Raw genomic sequence first — 20,037 nt, 5'->3', positions numbered from 1 at the left:
GGAAATCATAAGAAGCTCTAGTGGTGCCACCAAGTTAAAACACCCAAAATTACAATTTAACGTCATTTCAAACTAAAAGCGCTTTTTCCAGCCACAGAATTGTTTTCTGTCGTTTTTTCCACCAGAGGGCGCTATGATACAGATTAGTGTTATTCCAGAAAATGAATGGCTAATGTATTAAGACTGCCCACGCTGTAATGCTTTGCATGGTTCCGAACGAGCTTGATGGCGCCGCCGTGTGGCTGTTTGCACAACTGCAGCTCTGAACACTTAAAATGTATTTCTTTCGCATGTGGATGCGATGTGTTATTTTAAGACGGTCTGTTGACTGATCCCTCGACGCGGCTGCTGCACACAGACCTTCAGGCCTCCGACGTCGCCAAGTGGTGGTTTTTATCGGTATACGTGACTCTGGTAACACGCAACGGCTCAAAAGAGTGTGGACAAGGCCACTCAGCACATTTTAAAGTGTCAGTATGCTTCAGTTTGTCTTTTTAAGTGAGGAGAAATGGTTTGTAAGCTCGTTGTTTTGAAGCGTAGCCAGAGTCCAGCGAGGGCAGAGTTATCGGGTAACACTTGGCACGAAAAAAAAACTAAACAAACAAATTGATAATTGTCCCGTAATGCCACTTTTGTGTCAGCAGTCAGTGTGGTGAGGCACGGACAGAAAGATCAGTGACTCTCTGCTGCCACCTGCAGCACAGACCTGGTACTACACCACTCTTAACGTACCTTGAAAGTTGTGTGTTACCCGCTAACGGTTTCCCATGGTTCCTAGTGTTTGCTAAGCTTGGCTAACAGCGCCGCACCAAGCGTTCAACATTGTGACAACAAACCAGACTAAAGAAGAAAAAAAAAAAAATCCATCCTGATTATGATGACCAAGATGACGATGACCAAGACGATGATGATGATGATGATGATGACGACCAGTGAAATGTAAGAGAAACCAGTTCAGCCCACCCTAGAGGCTCTCAAGTGGTCTGGACTGGTTTTATTTCAGAGAAGAAACCCACAGCAGCAGCAGCGGGGGGGATGAGGAAAAGGGGGGGGGGGGGGGGGGGTGAAGGGGAAGGAGGGAGGGGGGGTGAAGCCAAATGTAAAGTAAAAACTAAAAAGCCTTAAATGAATAAAAGTGGTGCAATTTTGTAACAGCAAACTGAGACGTGTGGTTACTCTGAACAGGTGGTGCAATAAGAAACAGACCCCCCAAGTGGAAGGAGGAAGAATTTCAGGGGGCCCCTAGATGAAGGAGGAAGAGTTTCAGGGGGCCCCTAGATGAAGGAGGAAGAGTCCCCCCCCAAAAAAAGCAGGAAGAAAAGTTTCAGGGACCCCAATGAGCAATAGTAAAAATGTCAAGGCCCCCCAACACCAAGAGGAAGTGTTTAGGCCCCCGAGAGGAAGGAGGAAGCGTTTCAAGGCCCCCCATCAGGAGAAAGAGTTTCAGGGCCCCCAAAGAGCAAGAGTAAAAATGTCAAGGCCCCCCCAACACCAGGAGGAAGTGTTTAAGGGCCCACAAAATTCTGGAAGAACAGTGTCGATGGCCCCCAAGCAGCAGTAGGAAGAGTTTCAAGGCCCCCCATCAGGAGGAAGCGTTCCAAGGCCCCCCAAGAGCAAGAGTGTCGAGGCTCCCCAAACAGCAAGAGGAAGTGATAAGGTCCCCAAGAAACGGGAAGGAAAGTTTCAGGGAGGAAGAGTTTCAAGGGCACCCCCATCAGGGGGAGGAAGCGTTTCAGGCCCCAAGAAGCAGAAAGAAGAGTTTCTAGGGGCCCCCAATCAGGAGGTTGAATAGTTTCAGGGCCCCCCCAAAAAGGGATACAAATACGATCAAAAAAAGTTACAACTCTTTAAAGAAGCATGAGTAAAAAAGAAGAAAGTAAACTCATAGAAAAACATTGTTGCAAAACAAACTTCAAGTCACATTTGTAGAATTCTGTATTTTCAGTGCTAAAACCTAAAAAAAACATATATTACACTTGGACATATAAACATTTTTGTGACTTTGTGAAAGAAATCACTTTGTGTTTATTCAAAAATAGAATAAAATGCGCAGTTATTTAGATTTCCCCGAACTTGATTTAAAAATCAGCTTCACAATTTTCAAATGAAAAAGAAAAAAAATAACTCTTTCAATTCTTTAAAAAAAAAAATCCAAATAATGCTCGGAGTGGTTGAAAATACTATTTTGCATTTGGATAAAAAAAAAATTAGCTGAAATATAATTAAAACAAAATTAAATTAATAAAGTAACACACCTGGTTGTATATTACAATGTAAATTATTTGTGTTATTGGATTTTAAAATATATTACTAAATTGGGAATAATTTCATTGGAGATAAAAAAAATTGACAAGTGAAAAAAAATAAAGTATTTGTGTTATCATTTGAAAACATAGATTACACAAGAAAAAAAGGATTCATTAAAACGTCCATAAATGTAAATAAATGCATCTGATGCAGTGGCTACGTCTCTACGTCACTACGTCGCTGCGTAACTCATCTGCCGGCGCCTGCGCGTCACGCCGCGGCTGCCATGGCAACCGCGTTAGCTTGTAAAGCCGCTCGTTGGCGTCTCGGCGTCGGTTCACCGGTTTAACCGACAACAACTCGACTATTTTAGCGACGTTCTGACGCAGCGTCGCGCGGACGGAGGAGGACAGGAGAGAGTCCTCGTGCAGCTTGGACCTCGGCGAGCGCGACATGACGGTCCGCTTCAAGGTAAACAACAACAACAACAATAACAACGTGTGAGCTTTAGCAATCTGTTCACAGAGGAACAGGGACAATATGATGGAGCAGACAAGGGGAGATTTATGAAACCCGTCTTCAACCTGCACGAGACAGCAGAGTAATGCGGATTTAATCTGTCTAATCATCTGTAATCTGTGACGAAATAGTTACTCAAGGTCAGAGCTTACTCTCGTTACACAGGAGGGAAGTTACCCGTTACTCTCCACATGAATTGTACATATAACATATGTTCTTATTACTGTTGGTTAACTGGATAACTAGAAAAAAAACGGAGGATCCTATGAATAGGGGATCAAATCAAACTATATATTGCACTTAAAAAAAAAGAAAAATGTGCTTTACAATTTTTTTAATAAATACATGAAAAAATATAATTTCTAAAATCCTATGACAGATCAAAAGGGGGCATTAGTTAAAAGCCTTATTAAAAACGAAAGTCTTGAGGCTACTTTTAAAGACATGGAAGTTCTCTGCAAGTAAAAAGGACGAAACATGGCAAAATTAAGTAAATAAATACATAAATTTAAATAATTACTTAATCTGTCATTGTTAGTTATTGTTTTTAAATGGAGGTGAATACATGAACGTGTCATCAGTTCATCAAGATTCCATTTCATTCAACCCTACATTGTTTTCAGTGTTTCAAAACGTTTTCAAAACGTCGTGAAGCCTTTCTCAAGCAACGACGACGCGTTTTCACTTCAAACGTTGCCGTGGAAACGGGCTCAAAAACACAGTCCGGGAAATTCTTTCTAAACTTGTTTATTTGGAACGAAACCTTGAATCTTAAACTAAACCGTGCTGCACTTTCTGAGGTAGCAAAACCAGACGCTAATGCTAAACGACAACAACGCTCAGCCGCGGGGGCCGCTGGCGTAAAGTGGACGGTGTTCGGACGCGGCGTCACGCCGTCGCGACATCGTGACGTCACCACGTGACTGTTTTTGAGCTTGTGGTTGCCGAGTCATGCTACCGCTGCTTTGCTGAGTCATGCTACCGCTGCTTTGCTGAGTCATGCTACCGCTGCTTTGCTGTTGGTTTCAGAGTGAATATCAGAAGAGTTTCGGGGCGTCCCGCTCCAGAAGGACGTCTGCTCAGTGCTGCCCCCCGCTGGCCGGCCTGCGCTCCGACCACATGGGTAAGAACCTCCAGTCCAAAGAGTTCCCAACAGTTTGAGGTGTTTGTGAGCTTTGGGTTCTGAACGCTGAACCTGCCGGACTCGGTGACCTCTGACCTGTGTGTCGGTTCTCCAGGGGTCAGCAGAGAACCTGGTCTGCAGCGCCGCAGGAGGCTCGGTCCCGTCGGTCCGGCTCGCTCCTGCAGCCCGCCGCTCCGGACGCCGTCGGCTCCCGGGACAGCGTCCCCTGCTGGTAGGAGGTCAACTGTAGACCTGCGTGTTCCAGACCAGGAGAACCGTAATCAGCCCTGTTTCTGATTTTATGAGTGTTTTAAACCCGTTCTGGACTTTGTTTTCGGACACAGTCTGGGTCTAGGTTCTGACTTGCTTCCGACTTTTTTCCGCTTGGATTCTGAACTGAAACCAGACTTTTGGACTTTTTGCTTCGTCAAACGTCGGCTCTTTGTTCCACAGTCAACAGGAAGCAGCCGAACCCTGAACCACCGACACCTCCTGGATCTCCTGCAGACCCAGAACCTGCACAGAAACCACAGACGGGTCCAGAAGATCCTGAACCGGCAGCTGGAGGGAAATCAGGTGTGGCTTTTCCTCCCGACCCAGAGAGTTTGAACTCCCTGATGGACAATCCTACAGAGACTCAGTTCAGTTGGGTTCTAGATTCCTTCGCTATGTCTCCTCAGCAAAGCCCCGCCCCTCTCGGCCCCACAGCCAATCGGAGCCCAGTGGAGTGGTGACGTCAGCAGCCGTGGAGCGAGAGGCACGGGACGAGGTGAGCAGATATAAAACCTGCGCATTTTTCTGAATGTGTGCGAATAAAATCGTCTGGTCTGATCTGATTGTCTGCAGATGAACTCGGAGCTCAGGGCCGGAGGTCAGAGGTCAGGAGGTCAGAGGTCAGAGTACCATCGGCAGTTCAGCTGGAAAACACCTGCAGCTGCTGCTTCTCCCATACTGACAGCGGAGCAGGTCAGATACCATAAACTACTGCAAAATATGGCAAAATACTAATGCATAATAAATACTGTGAAATACTACATAATACTACCCTGTTCTGACGGCTGAGCTCATTAAATATCACAAATGCTGAAAACTACTGCAAAAAATACTACAAACTACTGTTTAATGCAGTAAACTATGAATGCACTTGAAGGAAATACTGACAGTCATTGCAAAATACTGCAAACTATTGATAAATACTGCAAAAAAAATACAGAATACCAATTAATACTGCAAAAGTAATGCTAAATTGCAACCGTGCACTGACAGCCAAGCAGGTCAGCTACAATAAACTACTGTCAAAAATATTACTAAATACTCCACAACTTGCTGTTAAATACTGCAACATTATAGAAATACTGCAGAATACTGAAAGCAGAGCAAGTCAGTTATTTTTAAATACTGCAAGCTACAGAAAAATACTGCAAAATATGAAAAATAAATAAAAATACTGCAGAATGTGTGTTTGTGTCGCTGTGCCGTGTGTAGTGTGTGTGAGCGCCCAGCAGGGGGCAGGCTTGGCTCGACGTTCAGGTGAATGTGAAGTCATTAAAGGACTTTATTAAAAGTAGGAGGCTTTTATTTCACTGACTTAACGAGTAATTTAAAGATTTAAAGATTTAAAAGGTCAGAGTTTGACCCACTGAACGGCAGCGTGAAGAAATATCGACATTTTCTGAGCTGATTAAAGGTGAAACCGAGCGACATTTAAACGGGAGCGCGTTGACGTGACGTCAGCAGGTGTTCCTGTCGGACCTGTTTTAAATGGTTAAATTTCTTTAATTTATATAATTTCAGGCTCGTTCAAGTCGGCTCACGTTGGGTTTTTGTTTTTGTTTTTTTGCACTCCAGAGTTTCACATGTGACCAAAAAGAGACTTTTTCACCTTTTCCCAACAAATGACATTTGTCCGGAGCCACAAAACAATTAAATTATCAAAATTAAAACGTTGCTTTTTTTAAATTAAGTTTTGTAGGAACAATTTTCACATATATATTTTTTTCTTTTCAAGCCAAATTGAGTACCCCCTCCTCCCTTCTTTTCTTTTTTCATGGATATTTTGATTTCAGCCATTTTAATCATTTTAGTCATTTAATTCATCTTGGTCTACTTTAGCCTCTTTAACATATTTAGCCTTTGTAGCTATTTATAGCCACTGTGCATTTCCCTATGGTTAGAAAAGTTATACTTGCATTTTCCCCCCTTTTTTATTTATAAGGGATGAAGCCTGAAAGGGCTCTACTGTATTTGTAGTAGTTATTGTTCTTTATTTTACTGACGCGTCAATGAACCCAAATTTGACCTAAACACCCTCAAACGCTCACCAAATTTAATAAAAATTAAGTAAAATAAGATAAAATCTAAGCGAATGTAAACACAAACCCCCAGAGTTCCAAAATATGCTCTGTAGCGCCACCTAGAAACACTAAAGCAACCACGGTGGCCAGTAGGAATGTAATGGAGAGATCAAACTTGACACACAAGTGGCACAAATGCTGGGAAGTGTGGTTCCATTTTCCAAAAGAAAATCGATAAAGAACCAGATCGTTGCGCAGAATCCAAACTGGAATCGAAATCGTAAAAAAATCTCGATTCCCACACTTCGTTGTCACTTGGAGTGTTGTTGTGTAAACAGGGCCCGGGGCTGTTCCCTGCTGTTCCCTGCCTCCCCCTGCAGGTGCTCCACTCCAGCAGCAGGTCCATCCCGCCCTTTAAGAAAAACCCGCTTCCCCAGGAAACGGAGTACCAGCGGAGTTTCCAGGGTTTGGCCCCGCCCACTGGGCCCCGGCTCCGGAAACACCCAGCGCACCGGAGAACCCCGCTGTTCCACATACAGATCCAGGTACACGCAGTCACAAACAGCCACAAACAGTCACAAACAGCCGCAAACAGTCACAAACAGTCGCAAACAGTCGCAAACAGCCGCAAACAGTCGCAAACAGCCGCAAACAGTCGCAAACAGCCGCAAACAGCCGCAAACAGTCGCAAACAGCCGCAAACAGTCGCAAACAGTCGCAAACCGTCGCAAACAGCCGCAAACAGCCGCAAACAGTCGCAAACAGTCGCAAACAGTCACAAATAGCCACAAACAGCCGCAAACAGTCGCAAACAGCCGCAAACAGTCGCAAACAGTCGCAAACAGCCGCAAACAGTCACAAACAGTCACAAACAGCCGCAAACAGTCGCAAACAGCCGCAAACAGTCGCAAACAGTCGCAAACCGTCGCAAACCGTCGCAAACCGCCGCAAACAGTCGCAAACAGTCGCAAACAGTCACAAATAGCCACAAACAGCCGCAAACAGCCACAAAAAGCAGAAACCTTCGCAAATAGCAACGTATGAGATATTTAGAGATTTTATATTTGCAAATAAGTCGTAAACTCGGAACCACTCGGAAAATGTTTGTTTTCCTGTTTGTTGTCCGCCTGCAGAGCAACAGTAAGAAGAGGGCGGAGTCTCAGAAACACCTCCACCCCAAACCCAACGCCCATCACGGGGAAGAGGCGAGGTCGCCCCCGAAGGCCACGCCCCCTCCTCCCCCTCCTCCCCCTCTTCCCCCTCTTCCCCTTCCACAGGTGCACAGACGACACAGGTGTGCCTTTGAGTGTGTACAAGTGTGTGTGTCTTCATGCTTTATCAACTTATAAACTTATGTGTGTGCGTGTGTGTGTGTGTCTGGCAGGACGGCCACAGAGTATCAGTCCAGCTTTCGTCCTCACCTTTGCAGAAACCTTCAGGGAGGCGGAGCCACAGAGGCCGACGCCCACCAGGTCAGAGTGTCACGTCACTGTTTGTAAATGATTGCAGGACAGTCCATTGTCTGTGGACAGTTTACTGTCTGTAATAGCTGCAGGACGGTCCCTTGTCTCTTTTCCGGTCCAGTTCTTTGTGCGTAATAACTAGTGGGTTGTCCCCTGTGTGTCAACAGCTCAGTGTCTCATAACTGCAGGACGGTCCATTGTCTGTGGACAGATCAATGTCTGTAAGACATTAAGGACAGTCCATTGTCTGTGGACAACTCATATCCAGTCAGTTAGTGAAATTCCGGTTATGAAAATGGGACATTTCTATTTCTCTGATGTGAATGACAGGGGGATTACAGTGTGTGTGTGTGTGTGTGTGTGTGTGTGTGTGTGTGTGTGTGTGTGTGTGTGTGTGTGTGTGTGTGTGTGTGTGTGTGTGTGTGTGTGTGTGTGTGTGTGTGTTGCTGACAGAAAACCAATCAGTGAAACCACACAGCTTCATTTCAGGGAAACGGTTTGTTTGCCCCCCCCCCTCCCAACACACACACATACACACACACACACACACACACACACACACACACACACACACACACACACACACACACACACACACACACACACACACACACACACACACACAGTCGTCGTGGAAACAGCCGTTGAGTCGCCAACACATTTGAAACGCTCAGACCCGCGGATCTAATAAACGATCATTTCACAAACGAAATAGCGTGAACGTTTGTGCGTGTGCAGCGGGAGGGTCCCTGGCGGAGTTCTGCGAGTTACGGGTGTCAGTGAATGCATCATGTAGGTCACCGTGACGATGCACCAGTTTCTGATGCATGAGGCCTGACGTGTCGCCGAGGACGTGTGGACGGAAAGACAAACAAACAAACTTTCACTCTCGTTGACTCATTAAGATCTGGCTCAGTTTCGCCGTCCACGACACACACACACACACACACACACACACACACACACACACACACACACACACACACACACACACACACACACACACACACACACACACACACACACACACACACACACACCCAGGTCATTTAGAACCTGTCGACACGAAAATGGCCTTTCTTCTTCTTTTTTTTCAGAAAAGTTCTGCGATGTTTTTCAAAACTATCGCTGGACGAAAATGCGATCAGGAGAACAATCTGACCCTCCCATTTTGGGGGGTTACGCCCCCTTGTGGACTCTTCTGGTTTGAACAAAGAGCACAAAAAAAAAAAAAAAATTTCAAACTCCAGATTTTCAGTTTCAAAGTGAGGTCCAACACCAATATACATGTTTTACCAAGGAAAGGTGGGATATCCAGGTGATTACGCATTTAACTGTAGAATGTTTTATTTTCAACTAGTTTGGAATCAGCCCCGCTCAAAACGAGCCAAAACGATCTTTTTTTCTTCCTTAGCGTTCTAAAAAAAAATGAATAAATTCTGTCCACACGACACTGTACTCGGCTCAACACGAGGCTTTTAGGGCATGCAGTACATATGCCAGGCCTTTAGGGGCGCTGTGACTCGCCAAACACACTCAGGAGAAGACACGGTGCTCATAGACAGTTAGAAGTAGATTCTCGCTCATAGAGTTCTATATGACTCTGAGTTATATAGGTCTATGCTTCTCCTGGTACTGGAGGGTGGTGGCGGGGAGGGGGGGATGACATCACCGACTTCTGCAGATGTTCGCCATCTTTGCGGTCCAATCCTCAAAACCGAGTCGAGGTTTTAGAATTTCACCACTTTGGGACTTTAAAAAAAACAACAACAACAAAACAAGCAAAGACACAAACAGATTTCAAGCTCCCGAAATGGCGCCTCGTGTGGACGGCAGAACTTTTTTTCTCCAGCCACTAAATGTCCCTAATCTCAATCCATATAATTATATATATATATATATAATATAATATAATGTTTACATACAAAAATGAGCAGTGAGTGAGGGGCGGGAACCAGCGGCGACTGTTTCGTTGAGATTGAGGAGACAGGATGAGGTTTGGCTCTGAAATCCGGGCCGGGGGAGGGGGAGGGGGGGGGGGGGGGGGAGTTTGGGCTCTGGGGGTCAGGGCAGGGTTACTGGTCACCTTTACCAGAATTCAGTGCTCCAGTAAAACCACACAAGTGGAGCAGAGTCGTGTCGTCAGAGGAGGGAAAGTTGACGATTCAGCGCAATCTGGTTTGGCTTCGTAAACTTTTCTCTTTTTTACTGAACTGTTTGTTTTGTTTGTACGAGTTTGACATTGTCGACGTTTCCGGTACTGGAAATTCTGTTTCTGGTACTAGAAACTATTTCCTGCTGATATTATGCTGTAAATTCCGGGACGCCACATCACTGCCTCAGGTACTGGGAAACCATTTAGTCTCTGGCAGCAGTTACTGGGACACTGTGATGGAATGTGATACGCTTGTGGTATTTATAGATGCCTATGGTTTAAGTACTGTCTGATATATGTGCCTACGGTACTGGACGCTGATGCGTTGAGCACTTGGTTCTTGCGTCACTGCCTCGGATACTGGCCGACATTTTATCGTAATGTTATCTTAACCACCTCACCGGGATTCAGTCCTTGATTTGTCGGGTTCGGATTTGGGTTAGGGTTAGGGTTCGGGTTCGGGTTAGGATTCGGGTTTGGGTTCGGGTTAGGTTGGGTTAAGTTCGGGTTCAGGTTAGGGTTAGGATTCGGGTTAGGTTGGGTTGGGGTTAGGGTTAGGTTAGGTCCGGGTTAGGGTTCGGGTTATGGTTAGGTTCGGGTTTGGGTTAGGGTTCGGGTTAGGTTAGGTCCGGGTTCGGGTTAGGGTTCGGGTTATGGTTAGGTTCGGGTTCAGGTTTGGGTTCGGGTTAGGGTTAGGTTGGGTTCGGGTTCGGGTTAGGGTTTGGGTTAGGGTTAGGGTTAGGGTTCGGGTTCAGGTTCGGGTTATGGCTAGGTTCAGGTTTGGGTTAGGGTTAGGGTTAGGGTTTGGGTTAGGGTTAGGGTTAGGGTTTGGGTTCGGGTTCGGGTTCGGGTTATGGTTAGGTTCAGGTTCGGGTTAGGGTTCGGGTTAGGGTTAGGGTTTGGGTTTGGGTTCGGGTTCGGGTTCGGGTTCGGGCTCGGTGACCTCTGGCAATGGGGAGGTGACCCTGTGACCTCTGGTGACCCTGTGACCTCTGGTATTGTGACGCTGACTCGTCTCCCGGTCCAGGTCAGGGCGCTGAGGCAGCAGGCTCAGTCGTACCGGCAGAGGGCCTGGGGCACCAACTTCTCCAGAGGCCACCTGAGCCAGCTGCTGTCCGAACACAACGGGCTGTGGGAGCCCGCCGACTCCCCCACCGACCCCCCCACCCCCGGCCCCCCGCTCCAGCCCTCCCCGCGCCCGCAGAGCCGCAGCCCCTCCTGCGTGGAGGCCCTGGACCTGGCCAGGTGAGGAGGGTCAGACAAACGGACGGTGGGTTTTGACGTCCAGGACCTGATTCGTGTCGGTCTGCTGCAGTAGCTCCAGCCGGACGTCGTCTCTGGGGTCAGGAGGAGACAAGAAGACGACTCCAGGTCCTCCGGCAGAGAGACGCACCGTCTGGGGACAAAGAGGAGGACAAGAGGAGGACTTGAAAGAGGACTTAGAGGAGGACTCGGAGGAGGAGTAGGTCTTTGATTTCCCATTCTGGAAGCTTGAATAACTGAAATGTGGCAAATTGTTGATGCAGCATCTTTCAGACACCATTCACAGTGATTTACAAAGAAATACAATTATATTAAAGCTTTAAAAGGAAATAAAATCATATTAAAGCTTTTAAAAGAAATAAATTTTATATATTAAAGCTTTTAAAAAGAAATAAAATTAATATATTAAAGCTTTAAAAAGAAATAAAAATATATTAAAGCTTTAAAAAGAAATAAATGTAATATATTAAAGCTTTTACAAAGAAATACAATTAATATATTAAAGCTTTAAAAAGAAAGAAAATTATATTAAAGTTTTAAAAAGAAATAGAATTATATTGAAGCTTTACAAAGAAATAAAATGTATATATTAAAGCTGTAGAAAGAAATAAAATTATATTAACATTTTATAAAAAATAAAATTATATAAAAGCTTTAAAAAGAAATAAAATTATATTAAAGTTTTAAAAAGAAATAGAGTTATATTAAAGCTTTACAAAGAAATACAATTAAATAAAAATTAATACATTAAAGCTTACAAGTCCATGTAAAGAGAAATGTAATAGATTATCCTGTGTTTCTCTCAACTTTAGGAGGAAAATTAGAAAGTTTTTATTTAGAGAAACACAATGAGATGTGATGTCAAATTGAATAAATGAAAAATGTTGCCTTTTCTGGGGGAAACACACGACGGGTGTGAAAGTGTGTCACCGTGCTCTGCCGAGATCAAAGTAACCACAGTGTGTGTGTGTGTGTGTGTGTGTGTGTGTGTGTGTGTGTGTGTGTGTGTGTGTGTGTGTGTGTGTGTGTGTGTGTGTGTGTGTGTGTGTGTGTAGGGAGGAGGGTCGTCTCCCGACTCCCCGACTGAAAATGAAGCCGGTTCAGAGGACTCATCATGACCTGACCACACCTGCCACAGGTACACACACACACACACACACACACATACACACACACACACACACACACACACACACACACACACACACACACACACTTTGAGTGAAATAAATTCAATTCTTTGAACAGATTGTTATATGTTTTATTTTTATTTTCCCATTTTTAGCTGCAGTCAATTTGTGGAACAAACACAAACAAATAAGTGAAGATTTTAAACGTTTCCAGGTTTTCTGGACATTAGAGTAGAAAAGAGTGTCTGATGTCACTGGAGATTATTCACACATATGAGATGTGATATAAAACGTGATTCCGGGCGACGTTAGCGATGCTAACAGAGGCCGTGTTAGCGTCTTGTTGATAGTGTTGATGTGGAGTCCCTCAGGGACTCGTGCTGGGTCCCATTTCAGTCCCTTCGTTTCATTCGTCTGTGTCCCTTGGTGGATGTTATTTACAGAGTTAAGTTCAGATTCTCGCTGGTAACACTTTTAACTTCCTCCTTTCCATCCTCCTATTATGTAACTGATGTGCAATTATGAATTTTAACACAAAATTAACTGACACATTTGAATTTTCTGAGTTTTAATAATTAATTGAGCAGAAAACACCTGCAAAAAAGTGCAATAAGGTATGAGAGGATATTAGGGCTTGTATTCTGTGTAATGTGGCCCTTTAACATGAAGACCCACATGTCTGCGCTCCGTTTGTCCTCCAGGAGGCGCTATACTGGTGGGAAAACTAAAGAGTGCAGGTGATTTATCTCCTTGCAGACAGGTACATTTATTTATTTATTCATTTTTCATTATCTTTCAACGCAATTTATTTTTTTTAAATAAATTTTTTCCCCCCAAAAGATTTCTAATTATATTTGATTTGATTATTTAGATTTATTGATTTACTGAAGAGTTTCCTTGTAACCCACAGAAGTTTCTATTGGTTTGTCTTTATTTGATAGTATTAATCCTTTATTTTGGTATTTCTTTGCTGTATAATTATTCATATTTAATGTCGTCTTCTTGTTCGAAGCGATGCGAGTCCTCCGTCTCCACAGCAACAGCGGGGGCGGAGCCTCCTCTCCGCATCCCGGTCAGACAGAAGGAGGCGTGGTCAGAGAAAGTCTCCGCCTCCCCCCCGGTCCCCTCCCCCGAACACAAGCCTCCCTCTAAACCCACCAGGGCCAAGCCGACACCTCCTCCCGCGGAAGCCCCACCCCCTCAGCATGGCCTCCACGGCACGCTGCGACACGCCGACTTCCAACACAACGGTGAGTGTTGTTAGCGTTAGCATTATGCTAAGTTGTCTCAAGTGAACAGCAGCTTTGTTATGATTCCACGAAGCTCCTGCTTACTTGCGACTCATTAATGAGTAGCCCCGCCCACCTGAAACACGTCCCGCTGTGCGTAGCATTGCCATGTGTTCATGCTAGCTGGTTTCAGCATTTAGTGTGTGTTTGTGTCTCCTCAGGTGTTTTGGGTTTGAAGTCGCGAGACGCGCCGTGTTCAGGAGGTTGCTGCTCGGATGAAGGTGAACCTCCTCAGTATACGTCACTGTTAGCATTAATATACGTCAAAACGCGTATATTGTTTTGGTTCTGATATTAGCATTAGCATTTTCCAGGAGTCTGTTTTGGAAAGTTTTTTTTGCATTATTGTCTTTGGAACACACCCATCGTTGTTGTAATGACCAAATAATCTCATTTTTAATCCAATTGTAACAAGTCTTATTAGCATTAGCATGCTAAGCACACACGTGTAATGTTGTCTCGTGTCTCCGTTGCCCAGACGACCGGCTCTCGGTGATGTCGTGGCGCTCGGCGGCGTCGTGCTCGGCGGCGTCGGTCGTCCTGGGCCGCGCCCTGAAGAGACGGGAGGACTTCTGGGGGAAGACGTGACCTCTGACCTCACGGCCACGGAACATGAATGACGCACTTTTAACTGGAGAAGCTCAAATAGAAACTCTGTTGTGATTCTTTCTTTTTTTTTTCTTTTTCTAGAATTTCAGTGAGTTTTATCATGTTGACTTAGCGAAATCTGTGTCGGGAGTTTGAACAACCACTGGAGGGCGCCACTCAGGGATTTTTTTATGGTTTTGAATGAAAGGATGAGCTTTAAAGTATCGTTTCTAAACCAAAAAAAATAATGTAAAGATTTTCAGGTTAGAAGCAATTTTTTTTTTTTTTTACTTTCTATGAAGTTTGAGGTTGAAATGTTTTGTACTGTCGACATTAAATTATTGCTGCAGCCAGATGCTACTGGTGTTCCGTGTTTGATTACTGGCCAACTTCAAATCATTTTATCATCTTTTATTTTCTGGAAAGTTAACATGAAACGCCCGTTAAACTGTTTGTTTTTGAGTGATGACGTCTAACTTTTTTTTTTGAATGAATGAGAGGGTGAATGGAGGCCGGCGGCCGTGTGTGATTTCCCCTCATAACAAAGCGGCGAGCAAACAAAGATCCGTGTGTGTGTGTGTGTTTACATACAGTATGGGTGCATGTGTGTGTGTGTGTATATTTGTGTGTGTGTGTGTCTCCAGCGGTGTGAAAAAGTGTTATCCTCCTTCCTTATTTCTTACTTTTTTGGCATGTTTTCCTCACTTAAATGTTTCGGATCGTCAAACAAATGTAAACATTAGTCAACGATAACACAAGTAAACACAAAATGCAGTTTTTAAATGAAGGCTTTTATTAATGGAGAAGAAAAAACAAAAAAAACTAAGCGACATGGCCCTGGGTGAACAGTGTACATAACTGTGGTTGATCACACCTGAGTTCTATTTCTGGAGCCACGCCCACACCTGATGACTGCACACCTGCTCTCAATCTAGAAATCACTGAAATAGAACCGACCTGACGAAGAGACGTCGACCAAACGAAGACTTCAGAGAGGCCGAGTCAAAGTCCTGACCTCAGTCCTTAAGATCAAGTTAAAAAAAAAAAAAAAAAACAGCAACTTAAAAGTCAAAGGAAACACAATCTGATATATGACGCCTTAAAAAAGATTTAACGTCACACTTAAAACGACTCCTCGGCCAGTCGTTTTAAAGCGAGTTTCAAAATGAGCTCGGATCGTTTTAACTTTAATCAAAATGTCGTAGAAAAACCAGGTCAACAGGTTCTGAATACAAAGTCACACAAGTTTAAAACTTTGCCGTTGAAATTCTAGAAAAACTCATTTGAAGACACATTTAAAGACATTTTACAGATCGTTGAAAATCAAGTTTGAGCAGATTGTTATTTTTTTTTAATTTTTTTTTTTTAATGCTGAAGACTTCAGATTTTTTTTTTTTTTTTAAACAAAAAAACACTGATGTAGCTTCCAGCAACTCTGCCGCGTCGCCTCTGTGGTTCATTTCCACTCGCTGCTAACTGGGTGCTCCACTTTCTAGAAAAAAGCCACAAGAAAAACGTGCCACAACTCGTCGTGACTCGTCTTTTTCTGGCGACGTCGCCACAAATCCGCCGACTCTACGGAACCGGCGCATCCGATACTCCGGTCTCCGGGCCGGACACGTGTCGTTATGACTTTTTTTGCGGCTCCTTCAAAGCAAAAACTTTACACAATTGGACTCTAATATGCATGTTTTTAAATAAAAAGAGGTTTCGTTGTGTTAAAACGTCGAGGCGTGAGTAAAGCCAGTTACCGGACACCACACGGAAAAAGGACTGAACGAATAGAAAATAACCAAAACAAACTATCATTACGGGGAAGGAAGTTGTTTTCTTTAATATTATGTAGATTTAAACATTCTGTCCATTCTGCTGAGTGCTGTGGAGTCCCTCAGGGACTCATGCTGGGTTCCCTTTCATTCTCTTCATTTCATTGTTTGGATTCCTGGTTCAGATTCTCACTCCAACGCTTCCAACTTCCTCCTTTCCATCGTCTTGTTACATAATAGATGTGAAATTATGTAACATTGTGAATTTTATTGGACTGAAAATTAATTGCCAAATGCCCATACTAAATTTTCATTAATCCATTAAATATTAGGCAGTACAATCTTGTTACACTGCCCCCTACAGGTTTGGAATGTTCATCGTGACCCAGGTGTATATGCATGTTTGTGCCATTTTTTTTTTTGGGGGGGGGGGGATTATCTGTTTTTCTGTTTTCTAAATACCCGGGTACGTGTAAATGTGGCCATTTTCAAGTGAAAACATAAAAAAATCCACTTGTTAGCAGTTCTGGGGTCAGTTTATATGGCGACGGTGCTCAGAGTGACTGAAAATGCAATTTTGGGAGGAAATAATCACATGAACAAAAGTCATTTTACCCACTTGATCACATTCACCCATCCAATAAAGTGACAGGAAACAAAATTACACACCAGAGGATGGATGTGGCTAAAAATAGAGAACATTATAGAAAATAAACGTCCATAATTTTGAGTAAAAAATAAATCAACGGAACATAAAAGGAAGGGTTGGGGTTATCAGTCACACAATGAGCACAAAGTGACAAAGCCAAACTACATTAAGTTGTTACATAAGAATTTTTCTAACTGTATCAATTCTAGATTAAAAAAAAACATCTATGAAAATAATACATTGAGATCGAAAATGGCTAAAAATAGTAAAAACAAACTAAACAAACAGGAGTCCATTATGTTCTGTTCATTCATGTGTGCAGTACTGATACAAAACTAGACAGCAAAACTGATTAAAAAGCTCTATAGAACTGTATAAAAATGTAAATTATTCTTTTATCTAGAAACTCACTGATGATGTAAGAAACTTTTATGAAACCGGACGACACAACAAAAAAACCCTGCTTTTTAGTTTTCTTCCTCCTTTCTCACTGACTTCCAGGTTGTGAATCACACGGGAGCGGCGACACACACACACACACACACACACACACACACACACACACACACACACACACACACACACACACACACACACACAACGACTTTCATTAATTTCCTCTCATCTTCCACTGTAACAAAGAGTCACTTCACACCGTGAACCACAATTTGACCTTATACGTGTCTTCAAAGACGTGCAGGGTACACACACACACACACACACACACACTCACACACACACACACACACACACACACACACACACACACACACACACACACACACACACACACACACACACCCTGCTCTACCTGAACAGAAATGTGTGTATTGTTTGGTGTCGTCACTCATTGAGTAAATTTCCTCTTTGTGACAGTAAATTATCCGAGTGCAGCACTCACGTGTGTGTGTGTGCGTGTGTGTGTGTGTGTGTGTGTGAGAGAGAGAGAGAGAGAGAGCTGGGGTTTTTTGGATGTCCTACATTAGCGGCGTGGGGGCGGAGGGTTTGTGTATAAAAAGCCGGTCGCAGCGTCTGCTGCTCCATCAACTCGACCCGACAAGGTGAGGAGCTTCACTTCGACACATTCAAAGTAAACTTTATTGTTCTTCATTGCTGACGACTCGCACTCAAACGTTTACTTTTGTCGGTCTCGCTCAGGTACAACGGCGTCCTCTCCCTCCTCCTGAAGGATAAAACTCAACAGTCCGAAACCATGACACTGAACCTCGCAGCTGCCTCCTCCGCCGCCGCCGCCGCCGTGCTGGCCCTCCTGCTCCTGATTGGCTGCGGCCGGCAGGCGGCGTGCCACCCGGTGGACCGTGCGCTGAGCCCGCCGCTGCACAGCGAGCGCACCTACGAGGCCGTGCGCAACGTGTCCGCCGACGTGAGTCTTTACAATTTAATTGTATTCGTAATGAAGAGAAACTTTGCTTTGGCGTTAAATCGTATTTATCCTAAAGTTTTAAAACTCGTCTTAAAACCCATTTTTATTCTTTGGCTTTTACCTCAGCATGAGACTCTGCTCTGGTTTTAGTGCCTTCGTTTTTTTTGTTTTTTTTTATTGTTTTAACTTTTTATGTTTTGTTTATTGTTTTACCATCTGATTGTTTTTATTGCTTTAACTTTTTTATTGTTTTTATTGTTTTCATGCTTTTATTTTGCCTCTTATATTTTTATTTCAATGTACAGCACTTTGTCTCAGCTACGGCTGCTTAAAGCGCTTTATAAATAAAGTTGAGTTGAGTTGAGTTAAAGAAATATGACCTTTAAGTTGTTTTTTTCCCCATAAATTAAAAACTAAATATTAAGCTGTTGAGATGTCTCCATTCTTAAGATCGGAGCTATTAAATTGTATTTATAATAAAATATAGTTGAGAGTTTTGAACTTATTTCTGAAGATTTTTTTTTTTAATTGGAATTAACATTTTTATTAAAAGTTGTTAAATTTGGTTAGATTCTTTTAATACAAGGTTTTGTATAATAAAAATACTATCAAATATGTATTAAATTAATGATTGTTTATATTTTATAGGCTCAGCGTGGGGACGACCCAAGCATACGACTGCTGCCCCGAGTCAGCCCCAAGCCCAACCAGGTGAGTGCTTCTTCTTCTTCTTCTTCTTCTTCTTCTTCTTCTTCTTCTTCTTCTTCTTCTTCTTCTTCTTCTTCTTCTTCTTCTTCTTCTTCTTCTTCTTCTTCTTCTTCTTCTTCTTCTTCTTCTTCTTCTTCTTCTTCTTCTTCTTCTTCTTCTTCTTCTTCTTCTTCTTCTTCTTCTTCTTCTTCTTCTTCTTCTTCTCCTGATTAAACGTGACTTCTGACGCCCTCCCTCAGGACCACATGAAGATCTGCTGCCTCCACGCCAACATCCTGGACTTCTACCTCCACAGCATCCTGCATCGCCCCGACAACGAGCACCCCAGCATGCACCAGCTGAAGACGGACCTGCACCGCGTCAGCCAAGACCTGAAGGCGCACGGCTGCGTGAGTGTTTCCTGCAGAACGCGGACAATCAGCCGAGCTGAGCTCAATCAACGGGAACTCGGGGGGGATATCGCTTTATACGAGGAGGATGCAGGTTTCCTTCTTCAGACGATTGTTTTAATGTGCCGAGCACAAACATTTTCATTGTTGGAGAAAATTCCAAAGTTCACGCTGTTTGTGCTGGACTGTCGTCTCCTGGTGAGAGACTTACGCAGCCCGCCGTAGTTTTCTATTGCGCAGTTTTGAGGTTAGAGGTTGAACTGAAATGGGCCCAGGATGAAGCCTTGAGGAACGCCGAGCCACACTGATGGCATGTGGGGATGAACAGACAGAAGTGAAAGGCATTGGAGGAGATGTGTCGATGGTTTCTTTTTTATTGTAGCTAAGAGGGTAAGATTTGATGTTTGGGGAGGAAAAAAAACAAGATTAACTGAAGAAATGATAGAAAAACTCCTGAAATCAGAGTCGCTTTACTGTCGTTAGAAGATCAGACAGTCTGGAACTGGAAGGAAATGTATTGTCATACACCTGTGTGTGTGTGTGTGTGTGTGTGTGTGTGTGTGTGTGTGTGTGTGTGTGTGTGTGTGTCCAATAACTGAACTCGCCTGTGTCTCTCTGCAGAATGTCGCACGCTATCATGACCATCGTCACGCCGTGGTGTTTCGCAGGAAGCTGGAAGCGGTGAGACGCCTAAAAAAAATTTTTAACACATTTTTATTTGAAAAAAAAAAAGAAGAAAAATAAATATATATACGTCACATTTTTTGGAAAAAGTTGATTCTTCTTTAACTTCTTTATATAGAAAATTCTGACAGAAAATTCAATAATAATAATATTAATAATAATAATAAAGGATTTTATTTATCAGCGCCTTTCACGACACCCACGATACATTACACATGATAAAAATGCAGTTAAAAATAAATAAACAACATATTAGTAGCAGGCATTTGCAGCAGACCAACTTTGTTTACAATTAATATGCTTGTTTATTAAGGTGAGATTTATAAGTGTCCAGACTTCAGACAAATTTGACTTTAAATAAAAAATTTTTTTATGTATAACGTTAG

The 20,037-nt window shown here is 43.4% G+C and overlaps 1 protein-coding gene across 1 annotated transcript; it reads left to right on the top strand.

Annotated features, from left to right (window-relative positions):
• Positions 1–2,700: 2,700 nt before the first annotated feature.
• mdm1 (Mdm1 nuclear protein) lies at positions 2,701–14,071 on the top strand (the record flags this gene model as incomplete). The annotated part of the gene is made up of 17 exons (XM_080518555.1): positions 2,701–2,718; positions 3,796–3,889; positions 4,005–4,121; positions 4,343–4,465; positions 4,570–4,658; positions 4,736–4,855; positions 6,564–6,728; positions 7,317–7,388; positions 7,461–7,477; positions 7,568–7,655; positions 10,829–11,046; positions 11,117–11,263; positions 12,120–12,202; positions 12,896–12,954; positions 13,207–13,444; positions 13,645–13,704; positions 13,962–14,071. 17 exons carry the CDS (start codon positions 2,701–2,703, stop codon positions 14,069–14,071), a joined length of 1,818 nt encoding a protein of 605 aa, XP_080374681.1.
• Positions 14,072–20,037: the final 5,966 nt, after the last annotated feature.

The sequence above is a fragment of the Blennius ocellaris genome, assembly GCF_963422515.1.
Source record: "Blennius ocellaris genome assembly, chromosome: 22".
In the NCBI taxonomy this organism is placed as follows: domain Eukaryota; kingdom Metazoa; phylum Chordata; class Actinopteri; order Blenniiformes; family Blenniidae; genus Blennius; species Blennius ocellaris.
Note: the sequence above shows the minus strand (reverse complement) of the source record. Positions and strands in the feature narration are given on the sequence as shown.